This window comes from Notamacropus eugenii, chromosome 3 (assembly GCF_028372415.1).
Source record: "Notamacropus eugenii isolate mMacEug1 chromosome 3, mMacEug1.pri_v2, whole genome shotgun sequence".
Classification (NCBI taxonomy): Eukaryota; Metazoa; Chordata; class Mammalia; order Diprotodontia; family Macropodidae; genus Notamacropus; species Notamacropus eugenii.
The window spans coordinates 361,532,849-361,546,021 of record NC_092874.1 but is presented as its reverse complement, the minus strand read 5'-3'; the positions used below and the strand labels follow the sequence as shown (position 1 = coordinate 361,546,021).

General features: G+C 35.6%; 1 protein-coding gene across 7 annotated transcripts in view; it reads right to left on the bottom strand.

Moving 5' to 3' along the window:
* The window catches only part of LOC140496913 (solute carrier organic anion transporter family member 4C1-like), a 121,830-nt gene that overhangs the window by 4,747 nt on the left and 103,910 nt on the right, over positions 1–13,173 (bottom strand). For 4 of the 7 annotated variants that reach the window (XM_072597325.1, XM_072597322.1, XM_072597323.1 and 1 more), the window contains 2 exons: positions 8,938–9,002; positions 6,541–6,678 (listed from right to left, as the gene is read on the bottom strand). In XM_072597325.1, the coding sequence (XP_072453426.1) occupies positions 6,541–6,678; positions 8,938–9,002 (203 nt within the window). Of the gene's footprint in view, positions 1–6,540; positions 6,679–8,937; positions 9,003–13,173 lie in introns of those variants that run through there. The other 3 variants (XR_011964447.1, XM_072597326.1, XM_072597327.1) reach the window with 2 other exon arrangements.

The window sequence follows — 13,173 nt, the reverse complement described above, 5'->3', positions numbered from 1 at the left end:
TCAAATTGTTCTCCAGAATGGTTAAATCAGTTTACAACTTCACCCAACAGTGTGCCACATCCCTTCCAACATTCATCATTTTCCTTTCTGTCATATTAGCCAATCTGATAGGTGTGTAGTAGTAGCTCAGAGCTGTTTTATTTGTCTTTCTCTAATCAATAGTGACTTAGAGCATTTTTTGATTGTAGAGAGCTTTGATTACTTTGTCTGAAAACTGCCTGTTCATATCCTTTGACTGTTCGACAGTTGAGGAGTGGCTCTTATTTCTATAAATTTTTGTATATCTTTTTTCCATTTCACCAATTCTGTTTTTCAAGGCATTCTTCTGTTCACTGCGTTTTTGTGTCTCTTTTGCCATTTGGCCTATTCTGGTTTTTTAGGTATTGTTTTCTTCAGTATTTTTGGTGCCTTCTTCACCATGACATTGACTCTTTTTTCAGATTTTCTTGCATCACTCTCACTTTTCTTCCCAATTTTTCCTCTACCTCTCTTGATTTTTTTACCCTTTTTGAACTCTTCCATGGCCTGTGGCCAATTCATATTTTTCTTTGAGGCTTTGGATGTAGGAGTTGTTAGAAAAGCCAAGTCTTTTTCATTTTGTGAGCTGCTACCATCTGCTTTAGAATTATGTCTTTTTGAATATGCAAGTAATTTGTTGAATATTCAAATTTAATTAAGGCAGTTATAATATCACAATTTATTGGATTGGATCCTCTCAAGTTTATGATTGCTTGTTGGGACTTAGACACAGGGTTGAGTCCAAACTTGGCACTAATTAATTTATTGGATAGTACAGTACAAAACAAAATTGTCCATTTGAAAAGCCTTTCCTATTCAGTTGACTGACTAACATGATAAAAGCTAGCTATACTAATTTAACATAATTGACTCATTTCATACAACACATATCTTTATTGCATAAGTACATCACTAAATGATAGAGATTATCTAATATAACCATTTCTACGCAACTACAAAATATATTTCTACTATTTTTTCTGACCCTTTTTCACACAACCCTAACAGTCTAACTCTAAGGGAGAGTGCACCAAAAGCTCTTTCCCCAAAAGGAACTCATGGCTAAAGTCCTTTTGCTATTTAAAATCCATATTTCTGATGCATTGTTAGCTTTGAGTCAAGATTTGTTATTTCCAAAGCATCATAATGAATGTTGTGAATCATCTATTCAGCAACAGCATTCAAAACCATCTCAGAGATGAAATGATGTCAGCCACACTTGGCGTCTTCTCCACTGTATTATTAGAAAGTCTCAATATCACAAAAAGAAAATCCTCTTGTCATATTCAGTGACAAAGTTTATAGCAACACCTTCTTCCCAAAATGACTACCTCAGAGAATTCTGTCAATATAGTTTTCATGATAGATCATAGCTTATAACCAAAGACACTTGATACATATAAGCTCCACAAGCCAACAAGTCTGTAGTGATGAGAACCCAGGCTGACCCTTCTCTGTACTCCCTCATGATAACGTCTTACTTTTGATCCATATCACCATGCGGAGCAGAAACTCTAAAATCCCTGACAATTTATTTTTTCAAACTACCTTTCAAGTAACTCCCTATGTAATTACCAATATCTCATGCAAGTCGTAAAGAATACTGAGCTTACATTTCTCTCTTTCAACATCAGTGTGGAATTGATTCCCTCAAGAATCAATTCTCTACTAATACAAACAGGATCACAATGAACTTTCTGATCACTTGTAGAATTACACCTAAATATGTCAGCATGCAAATATTCCTTTTCCTTTCCAGTTTCTATAAAAATCCCTTGAGATTCTATAGAAGTATATCTGTCCTCGTATTTTGAATTTTCATTAGGACATAATTTATTTTTGATGATAGAAGTAACTTGTATGAAATGCATTTGGGGACATGAGCCTGAAGCAGATTATTTATCAAAGCCTTTCCTTCTTTGTCACTCATTCTGTCATCACAACAGTATGGGACTTGCTCCAGTTGTCTTGTACAATGTGAAAAACTTCAGCATCTTTTTTTTATACTATATGCTACTTTTTTCTCCTTTGAATGCAACCAGAATGACTTTACCTGTACTTGTTTTAGATTCCTTTATTTGAATTCCACTTAGAGTCGTCTTTCTTGTGACCAAGGTTTTTAGGGTTAAAGACATCAGCATCCAAATCTTTCTCTTTGTAGCCTATGGCTGGAAGCAAAGCAAGACCATTCACTATTGTTCATTACCTGTAAAACCCTGCATGTAGAAGTAGGCATATATTTCTTTTTCCAATTTGGGGACCTACACTTTAGGATTGACCAGTTACAGTCAATCCGTAATGGCACTGCTAGAGGTTCCACACTGCAATCTTTGAGTCTTGACCAAGTATTACTTGTAAGAGGTATGGAAAGTAAAAGTCTAAATAATGGATGCTTCTCCATTTTTATAAAGATAATATATAAGTAAGTTTTTGGATCTGACTTTCACTTTTTAGGGTCAATAAAATAAACACCATATCTTCATTCATTCAGTTTTTCCAGATTTTTGTTTCACAATATTTTTCCAACCACACAGACCAAATTTTATGATAATACCACTTATCACATTGAGGGTTGTCAAAATATCACAATGACTTTTGTGGCTTATGAGTTATCTCTTTTACTCTTTTTATCACTACTATCTCCTTTCCCGCCCCTTCCTCCACTTACCTGATTTCAATTGCTTCACTCCCTGCACTAAGAGGTGGTGCCATCTTGAAATATTTCACCAATCACATCAGTTAACTTAGCTGTACTTTATTAAAAGGTATATGGTAATGTTTTTTTTAAGGCAGCAATTCAGCCTTTCTTTTTCAAAGAATAAATAGACAGCACTAATATATCTATGGTATCTGAGCATACCTAGATTAATATGTTAGCACCTAGAGTAAATATTAAAGCATGTATGAATGAATGAGCTCTTTTCTTCCTTTGACAGAATTATAACTTATTTTGTTGCATGTCTACAGAATTATGGTGCTACAGGTGGTAAGTTTCTGGAAGATTAAGTTTCTGAGTATGCAAGGATTAGTGAGGATGAAATAGGTAAGGCAGAAACTTTGATTCATTTAAAACAATTGGTGGAACTGGATAGAATTTTTAAAGGATTTATTATTTAATTGCCCAGGATTTGGAAATTTTGCTTTCTAATACAAACAGGAAGACATTATATAACTTCACCTTTGTTGTCAACAGAGTGAAATGATATCAATACGACATGGTTATATGATCTATGATCCAAATGTCACATGATCAACAGTAAATAAATAAATACTAAACAGTAAATAAATAATAAAGCTATTAATAGACAAAGAAACAGTTTCTGTTAACGGGCAGTGGTGGACTGATTGTTGTCCTGTGTTCTCAAAGAGGAACAAAATGATATCATTATGATAAAGTCAAGTTTCAATGTATCCTACCGTGACTGATCAGACCAATATGAGCTTGGAATGCTCTACCATATAAGCAGGATTATATTTTGTCTCCCCCATGAAGACAAGAGCTGTCTTTGACTTTTGTTTTATCCTAAGCATGTAGCACAGCACCTGGCATTTAATAAATGCATGTTTAGTGTTGACAGTACTGAGAAGCCTACAATTGAGTTTTCTGATTTTCTTCTCAAAGAAAAGTACTAAGACCCCATGCCCATGGAGATGAACAGAGGGCTAGATAAAAGTGGCATGAATTGGTATATAAAGAGATCCTAAGTAACTTTCGTATTTAATTCTCCACTGGCAACTGAGACCCAACTATAAGTATAATCACACAGTAATAGTAATGACATAATACTTAGATCAACAGCTCCTATTATAATATTCTACTTCCACAACAAACTGAAGCCAGTTTCCTTCAGAGGGAGGCACAAGATAGCTTAGAGAGGTCATATATAGTAATGCCCAAACCTGAAAGTTGAACAACAGGACTTAAATGTAATGAGGGGATGGTGTCAGCTTAGACACTAGACCCTTAGAACCACAGAGAAGCTAAGCCACTAAGTAGCACATATGGCATTGCCTCCTAATGGATCCTAATTGTATTTGGAGATCTTAGACACAATTCTAGAGGCCTCTGACCCCACATGGCTATTAATGGCTTCAACTGCTATAAGGGTTGGGCTGGGTCCAGAGTAGATTCTACGCATGGTTTAGTAGATTCTGATCAACAAAGTCCACATAAGCTGATTCCTCTTGCAGCCAGGATGTTAAGGATATGCTCACTAATCTGGCAGAAATCAAATTGATAGTATGAACAGCAGCTTGGAGTTGGAAGGGACCTCAGAAGTCATGTAGTCTAATTTTTACCTGAATAAGAATTGCCTTTGTAATCGTATACCTCATATACAAGAAGTGGTCATCAAGTCTCCTCTTGAAGTACTCCAGTATGTGGAGTCCAGTATTAGTCAATTCTATTTGCAGATAGCTCTAATTGTTAGGTAGGTTTTCCGGACGTCAAGCTTAAATCCACCTTCACCCAACGTTCCAGTTTTACCCTCTGAGGCCAAAAACGACAAGTCTAATTCCTTTTTCTTCATCATACTTCTTAAATATTTGAAGACAGTTATCTTGCTTCCTCTAAGTTTTCTCTTTTCCAGACATTCCATTCCTGGTACTTTCAGCAGGTCTTTGTGTAGCTTTATGTAGCAGGTTTTTTGCCTTTTTCTTTATCCTAACTACACTTTTCTGTACGATACAATTTGTACTGAAATGTGGCACTCAGAACTGAATTCATGTGTTCAGACAAGGAGAAAAGCAGTCATATTTGAGGGATGTTGTGAAGGGAGAAACAACAAGATATCACAAGTGATTCAAAAAGTGAGGTGAGTGTCTCTATTTAATAGCTTTTTTTCCCCCTCTCTTGGCCATCAGGGTTAAGTGACTTGCCCAGGGTCACACAGCTAGTGCCAAGTGTCTGAAGCTGGATTTGAACTCAGGTTCTCCTGATTCCAGGGCCAGTGTTCTATCTACCTAACTATCCCTTTAATAGCTTTTTAATTGGTCCTACTTCCTCAAGTCTCCCCATTCCAATCCATCTTCCACATACCTCCCAAAGGGATTTCCTTTAAGCCCAGGTCAATAAACTGCGATGGCTCCTTATTACCTCCAGGATAAAGTATAAAATCATTTTTTTGGCATTTTAAGCTCTTTGCAACCTGGTCCATTTCAGTATCCTTCTACTCTTCTTCCCAAATTCCCTTGCCCACAACATTCCATCCTGTCTGGCCATCCCCAAGTCTGAAATACTCTTTCATTAAAACTCCAATTCTTAGAATCTCTGGCTTCTTTTAAGATTTATTCCAGTTTTATCTCCTCAAGGAGGCTTTTCCTGGTCTTCTGAGACACTGGCACTGTCCTCTTTAAGGTAACTTTCCCTCTGCTCTGTATTGATCTCTGATGTTCTGATACATACGTACGTATATATGTGTGTGTGTGTGTGTGTGTGTGTGTGTGTATACATATATATATATATAGTCTCTCCCATTATGGACTTTTACTTTGTTATCTTATTATTATGCTTAGCAAAGCGATTAAACTCTGGTAAGTGATTAAGTGATTAAGAAATACTTCTTTGCTGCTTCTAATATGTTGTAAAATGGATTTTAAAAAAGAGCGAGACCACTAGAATTTTGCTTCTAATGAGAGTAAACAGAATTTAGGTGACAGTAGGAGAACATATCATCTGAATAAAGTACATAAATTTTTGTGAATGGACAAACACCTGTTTTGATTGCTTAGAAAACCATTTTGTTTTTGCTTACTATGTTTTTTGGATGTATTCAGTTTACGAGAGGTAATTACTTTCTGCATCAAACAGGCATTTGTTACTTTTCAATGAGTGTTTCTATGAAGTTGTTATATTAAGTTACAATCCAATAATGTATGCCTGTCGTAAAACATTTTGTTTGAGGAGACATGTTGACTTGTAAATCACTTACCATCTATTTTTTTTTAAAAAAGTTTAATGCATTTTTGTTTTTAATATCAAAATCATTTCTTTATACATCCTTTGGTCCACTCTCATAGGCCTTCCCTTGTCATAAAGAAAAAAAGTCAAACATAGTCAGACTTAATATTTGGACATTCTTTAATAGCAAAAGATATTTTCTCAAAGTCAGATGACTTTCAAAGTAATTGCAGAAATAAAAAAGTCAAGTGTAAAATGCTAAACAATCCAGTTGAAACAGAGATCTAATGATATTCACTCAACCAGAGCTAATTTAAGATAACTTGCAAATCTCCATGTGAAAGATTACTTAGAAGCAATTTGAAAAATCACTTAAATAGGAAAAAATTCATTAAGACATTACCATTAATACAATCAGAAATATTATCTGTGTATTTAATGTAATCACCTCTTCAAATGTGAATACAAATTGCTGAGTTTCTCCATATATTCCAAAAAGCTATGAAAATACTCATTTATTGAAGAAATGAATTCTTGATTGGGGAAAGATTGTTTATAAATGATGGTAGTTTGAGCTGAGTTTTTTCATATATTAATATATGTATCAAAAGGCAGTCACTTACTTATTCCTACCAGCATGTAGGCCATTTTGAAGTTATCATAAATCCGACAAGCTCCTCTAACTCCACAATCATTATGGTCCCACAGTACACAAGAGCTGTCTATTGCAATGCCAAAGTACATTGGTCCAGGAATGGTGCCTATAAGAAATGCAGTTATATATGAAGAAATCATGATAAAAGATTGCATATTAGGATCAAGTTCTATTTACCATAGTTAAATACATACTCACATTTCAAGCATCCAATAAACATTATTTAACATTTTCATGCTGTTTTAGAGCAGCAAGATATATTATATATTGAAATACATTAGCTCCTTAAGGTAGGGATTGTTAGATTTTTATCTTTGTCACCCGGCACCTAGCAGACACCCTTGTACGGAGTCAATAAATGATTAGTAAATTGAAATTGAAGGGAAGCTGGAAAAAATTCTCTGTAGGCTTTCTCAGTTAGTAAAAAACTCTTCATTTTAAGATAGTTTAAATGTGGCCTTGCCTACAAGTGGAGGTTCTGGAAGAGGAACTCTCAAAATCTATTTCATATTTATGATTCTGTGAAAGCGGTTTGAGATCACTGACTCTGAGCAGACTTCAAATAGACAAAGTAAAATACGTAGACAATAAAAATTCCAAAGTTCTATGACACCACTAACATGAGTCTGTCAGGTCTCCAATGATTAGTAGGTAGGTTTACAGTAACAGAGCACCAGCATTTATCTGTTGAGTACTGTGTCAGTTTTGGAACTGGGTTTACGGTGAGACCATTTTATTAAAAGATAACCTTAAGTGGATTTTTCTAAAAATAATGGTTATCATTAATATGGTTCTTTGGGTTTTTCAAAGCACTTTAAATATGCTATCTCTTTGGTCCTTACAACAACCCTGGGAGGTCAGTACTATATGGTTTTCCTCACTTTGCATGAGGCTGAGAAACGGAATGCTCTGAGCAGTCCAACAGCCAATAAAGATCTGGGATAATATTCAAACTCAGGTCTTTCTGGTTCCCAGTCCAGCATTCTATCCACTGTGCCACCTAAATACCTCAATAATCTCTGAGAAATATATAATCTAAGGCAAAAGTATGAGCTGCCTAGAAAACCAGCAGTCACTGCATGAGATTGCTAGATCAGAAACATGACTGCATCATATAATCCTCATTTGAGATTTAGGGGCAGAAAAATATTTCTACTTGCTATTAGCTAATTGTATTTTGTGAATTGAATTTAACCTCCCCTGAGGCAAACCAGTACCTTGGAGTCTCTATGGCACACAGAGATTTAGGCCAGGAATATCCAATGTTACTAATTAGTATGCGTACTAAGTGACATATATTATTGATTCGTATGGTAGTTTTGAAGTTATTGTCCCATTTGGAGAGCTGACCCATTATATGATAAATCATATAAAAATTAAATGACTTTTCTATAATTTAAATATCAGATATGTAACATTTGGAATTTTATTAATATTTGAAGAAAAATACTATTAGCTAATAACAAATATGTTATATTATGATAAATATATGTACTCATCAAAATAACACAATAATAATGAGATATGTGTAAAGTGCTTTATAAATCTCATAGTACCATTCATCTTCTTCTTCTCATTATTTTATTATTAGTGATTTACCTGTATCTTTCCTTTTCTGCCATTTTCTTTTTCCTGTACTGATTCCCTAGCCAAAACTCTCCCTTATATGTGGTCTTTTTTCTACTTCTCTCAATTCTTACATCTCTCTTATTTCTTATTAAGATGGTTTCCATTAGAAAACTCATTGTGAGTTTTAAAACATATTCCCTTGATGCTCACAGAAGTGGCAATAGAGATTCTGGCTCTAGTTACATGAGTGGGTCCTTAATATTTGTATTATAAAGTGTATCCTTTTATACATGTGCACAAGAAAAAAAAACATTTGAAATAGAGGTAAAATATTTTTATTTTGTACTACATGTATGTACACATATAATACATATGTGTGCATATGTATGCATACACATGCATATCACATGCATGTACATATAATGTGTGTATATACACATATATATGTAATGGTGGTAGATAAACAGTCTAGTTTCACTGATTTATATGCACAAATTTCTCATAAGTCAAACTCTATATTTTTCTTTTTCAAATATATAGCAATCATATCATTTTTGTCTTATGACAATTTTTGAATACCTCTAATTTAGTGACAAAATCTTATTTTTTTCTTTTCGGAAATATGACTCATTCCTGAATTTTGAAAAAGAATCTCTCTCCTTCATATTTGTTGTATATCATGTCATCCTTTTTAATTTAATTTGTTTATGCACATATACAGACATATATAGTGAACAAAAATGAATTAAGTCAACAAAATTAATAGTTCACAAAGAACTGTGTATTTATGTCCTACCCAGTAATCGGATAAGCATGAATTGTACACCCAGGGCAAGAGAATGCTGTCTGTCAAATACACACCTGTAAGCAAATAATAATTGCATGATCAATAAGAGTTACAGTGAATACACATTAGGACTACGGCTACTTTATCGATTGTTCAGACTACTTTTGTCACTGGATAATCAGTTTAGGTGCCCTATGAACCACAGAAGAACAAAGACACCCCAAATAGGAGCCTTTTGGCTCACATGAGCAAGTTTATTCGCTTAGCTGGTCCCCACCCATCCATGAACCCCTCATTTCAACCACACCACTCCCTTCTCCAACACTCCCATCCTCATGGCCAGGAATGTATAACCCACACCTTTAGGCTGAATTCGTCCCCAGGTTCTAGGATTTATAATTAGAGAGCAGTGGGGAAATATTCTATATTGGATTAGAATTGTTTTTTTTTTTCTTGGCAGGGGAGAAATAAGCATACCTAAATCCAGACTAATAGCTCCATAACAAATCAGGCCAGCTGTTCTGACTTGGACAGCATTTCTAGTAACAGAGTCCCTCTCTTGTTCTCTTCATGATTAAATCCTGCCTCAGTTTACTACCAAGTAGTTCCCTGGGTGGTCCCAAGTCCTGCTCCTCTAACTGGTCTCTATTTTCTGCTGCTTGATTGCTTCCTTGACAGCTGTGCTCAACATGCAAACTTGCTCCCATGCCATGGGAGCTGGACACAAGAGCTACAGCAAAAACCAGAGGACTTAAGTCTAGTCTATGGCTCTGGGAAAGGAACAGAATAAGTTAAAAAAAGCAACTATATATGGAGGGGGGCGCGAGGAGTTGGCATTGAATAGCACTACCTAGTAATGAGATAAATGCAACAGAAAATCCAGTCGCTAGAGAATTTGGGCAAAAAAGGAACTGAGAGAAAAACAAAAGTTCTTGAAATTGAATCTCACATGACGTGTCCTCTAGCCTCTCCATCATGCTGACCATCTTTTCTTGGGCATGTGCCTACTTGCCATTTTTGACTCTTAAATGTGGCATCCAGACCCCTCCAGAACCCCACCCACAGACCAAGCAGGGTGGAGTAGGGCTGTCAACACCTAAATAAATGCTGGAAACTGCTTCTCTCAATTTCAATGCAGTCTAGTATAGTGCGACTCCTAGACAGACCCCTTTCCCTCTCCCTGCCTCTCTTATAAAGATATCTATTTATATCTCTAAAGATATATATACATATACATACACATACACACATATATGTATATATGTGTGTATATACATATATACACATACATACATATATATCACCTTATACATTCACCTATATATGTCCAGTTCAAAATCACCAACTACCTACCTACCAGTTTCCACCTGAATGCCTCAGAGGTAGGTCAATCTCAACACATCTAAAAGAACTCATTTTTCTTATCCCCAACTCACCCCTTTCCCTAAATGTTCTACTTCTGTTAATAGCACTGTTATTTTTCTAGTTAACCTAGGTTCATAACCACTCCTCACTTTCCCTCATCCCTTATATCCTGTTAGTTGCAGGGTTTTGCAGAGTCTGTGACCACTATCTGTCACATCTTTCTCTTTCTTCCTACTCACAAGGCTGTCATCCCAATTCATGTCAACTGGGTTAAGTCTACCTTCTCAGACTTATTACATATATATATATATATATATATACATATACACATACACACATATATGTTTGTATACATATATCCTTGATGTATTCTACAGTGCAGTCAGATTGGCATACTTATTGCCCCTTACACACAACATTTCATCTCCTGCACACATGCCTTTGGATCCTTTGGCATTGTTCCCTTTGGATGGTACTCTATGGAGCTGTGGCCAGCACACACATTATTAAAAGCTTAAGATGGCACAAGTGAACATTCCCCTCCCTATTAGCCATCCATGTTCCCTTACCTCCATTGGCTTTAGCCTGACCCTTCCTATGTCCCTCTCCTGTGCTGCCATTTCTATTGATAACAAACTATCCTTCACATTAGATGTCTTTGTCTCACACTCCTTTGCTCTTTGTACAATTATGAAATCCTGGCTTTACCCAGAAAAACTGCAGCTCCACACCTCCAGTATTGGATGGATCTTCTTTCAAAGACAAACTGGGCCAGAAATATCCCTTGCTCCTTGCTGCCACTTTCAGACCCTCCCCCATCTCAATCATTTAGTAACCTTTTCTTCCTCTAAGGTTCATTCCATCCTATCCTATCATATTCACCCTATCCTGAGCCTGTTAGTAGGCATTTTCCAATCCTTAGGACATTCCCTGATCTCTCAAGAAGTTTGGTTAAGCTGACTCACAAGCTTTCTCTCCATCCTAGACCCTACTTGGAGACTTCAATATACATGTTGATATCTCCTCAAAAATCAACTTCCTTGCTCTTATGATTTATACTTTTTAAAAAAATTCAGCCACAAAAAGGAATGGTCAAACCTTTGATTTCATCTCCATCATCCTCTTCACAAATGTTCCTTCCATTTCCATAATCTAGAACAATGAAGTTTTTCTACCTTTCCCTGGTCATCCATAATAGCAGTTGACTCCAACTTGGAATTACTGATTTCTCTCACTCAGAAGATTTTCATAAGTTTGCAGATTTAAAACCAGGTTCTCTGACTCCAAATAGGGCCCTTTTTTAAACTATATCAGCTTTACTCCAACCTTTCCCTGGAAGTAGCTAGATGGTGCCATGACTAGAGCACTGGGTCTAGAATCAGAGATACCTGATAACAAATAGAGGCTTAGATCCTGGGTGACCCAAGACAATTCATTTAACCTCTATTTACCACAGTTTCCTTTTATGTAAAATGGAGATAATAAGGGCACCTACCTCCCAGGGTTGTTGCACTACATTCTAGGTTGGAAATATTTTCCTCAGTTCTGACTATTTTTTGATTTCTGTCAATTTTAATCCTTCCCATTCTTTAAGGTTCAGCTCAGGTTTACTTTCTACATGAAATATTCAATGAATATCTCAAGTGGAAATTATCTTTCCCTTATCATATCCTTTTTTCTTTACTTCTTCAATGTCTTTATCATATTCTAGTTTGCATTATTATCATTTCTATCACTATATTATTTTCCTTACAATGTTATAAGCTTTTCATGGATAAGGACTGTGTTTTATTAATCTTGTGCAACGTAAGTGCTTAGTAAGTCTTTAGTAAATATAATTATATACTTGGTTTTTGCTATAGCACTTCACATTTACTGATTCTCTGCTTTGCAATAATGGGATCAAGCTGCCTTAAGTTTGTTTTCTCTTCCAAATGAAATTGTTTTATCTACATGAAAGAGGGAACTGTGCATTTTATAGACCATGTATACTATGCTACCCATTTTAGTTCATTTCTGATCAATCTAAGACCTGGTGACAGATGTTCCTCTTCAAACTTAGCTCCTTAAAGCAAGTGAAAAGAAAGAAAAATCATTATAAAGCATATTTAATGCTATGATTTAAAATGTTAGTCGATATTTTACCCCAGAATGGATGAGAAATATAAATCTGTCAATTCTATGCAGTTTAACGAACAAGAAAGGCATTAACATATTAAAAACATGTCTTCCTTTGTTTCCAGCTTCTGTCCTTGGTCAGGATGGCTAACACTGCAGTGATGCTCAGGAAATGCCTATAATTAATCCATGACTAATCCAATTGGTGTAATAACGAGCTGTGTTTCTATTGATAAAGTTTCTACTATAGTAGTCATCTAGGATCAAAACATTAGAATTTTCTTTGATTGGTTTCCTTCTTCAACTCTATCTTTCCTTCTCTTATTTCCCTCCCCCTTTTCCACCCATCCCCCATTCAATTACCCAGTCATTTCAACTCTTTCTTGGAAATGGCTTTTCTATATGTACCATCTATCCATAGAAAGGCATCATTGTGTTGTGAATATGGTCTGAACCTTGGCTTCTAACACATCCTACTTTTGTGACAGAGGCAAGTCACTGAATCGACCTAAATGTTAGTTTCCTCATGTAAAATGGGCTATGATAAAATATTTCAAAACCACAAATAACTATATAAATTTGAGTTTATTACTCACACTGTGACCAGCTTAGTTCAGGCCATCAATATCTGTAGCTGGATTCTGTTAGCAGCTTTCTAATTGGTCTCCATGTATCCAAATTTTCTTAACTTTCATTCACATATTTGCAGCTGCCAAAATAATTTTCCTAACAGGTCTAGCCTGGTCATTCCCCCATGTTATA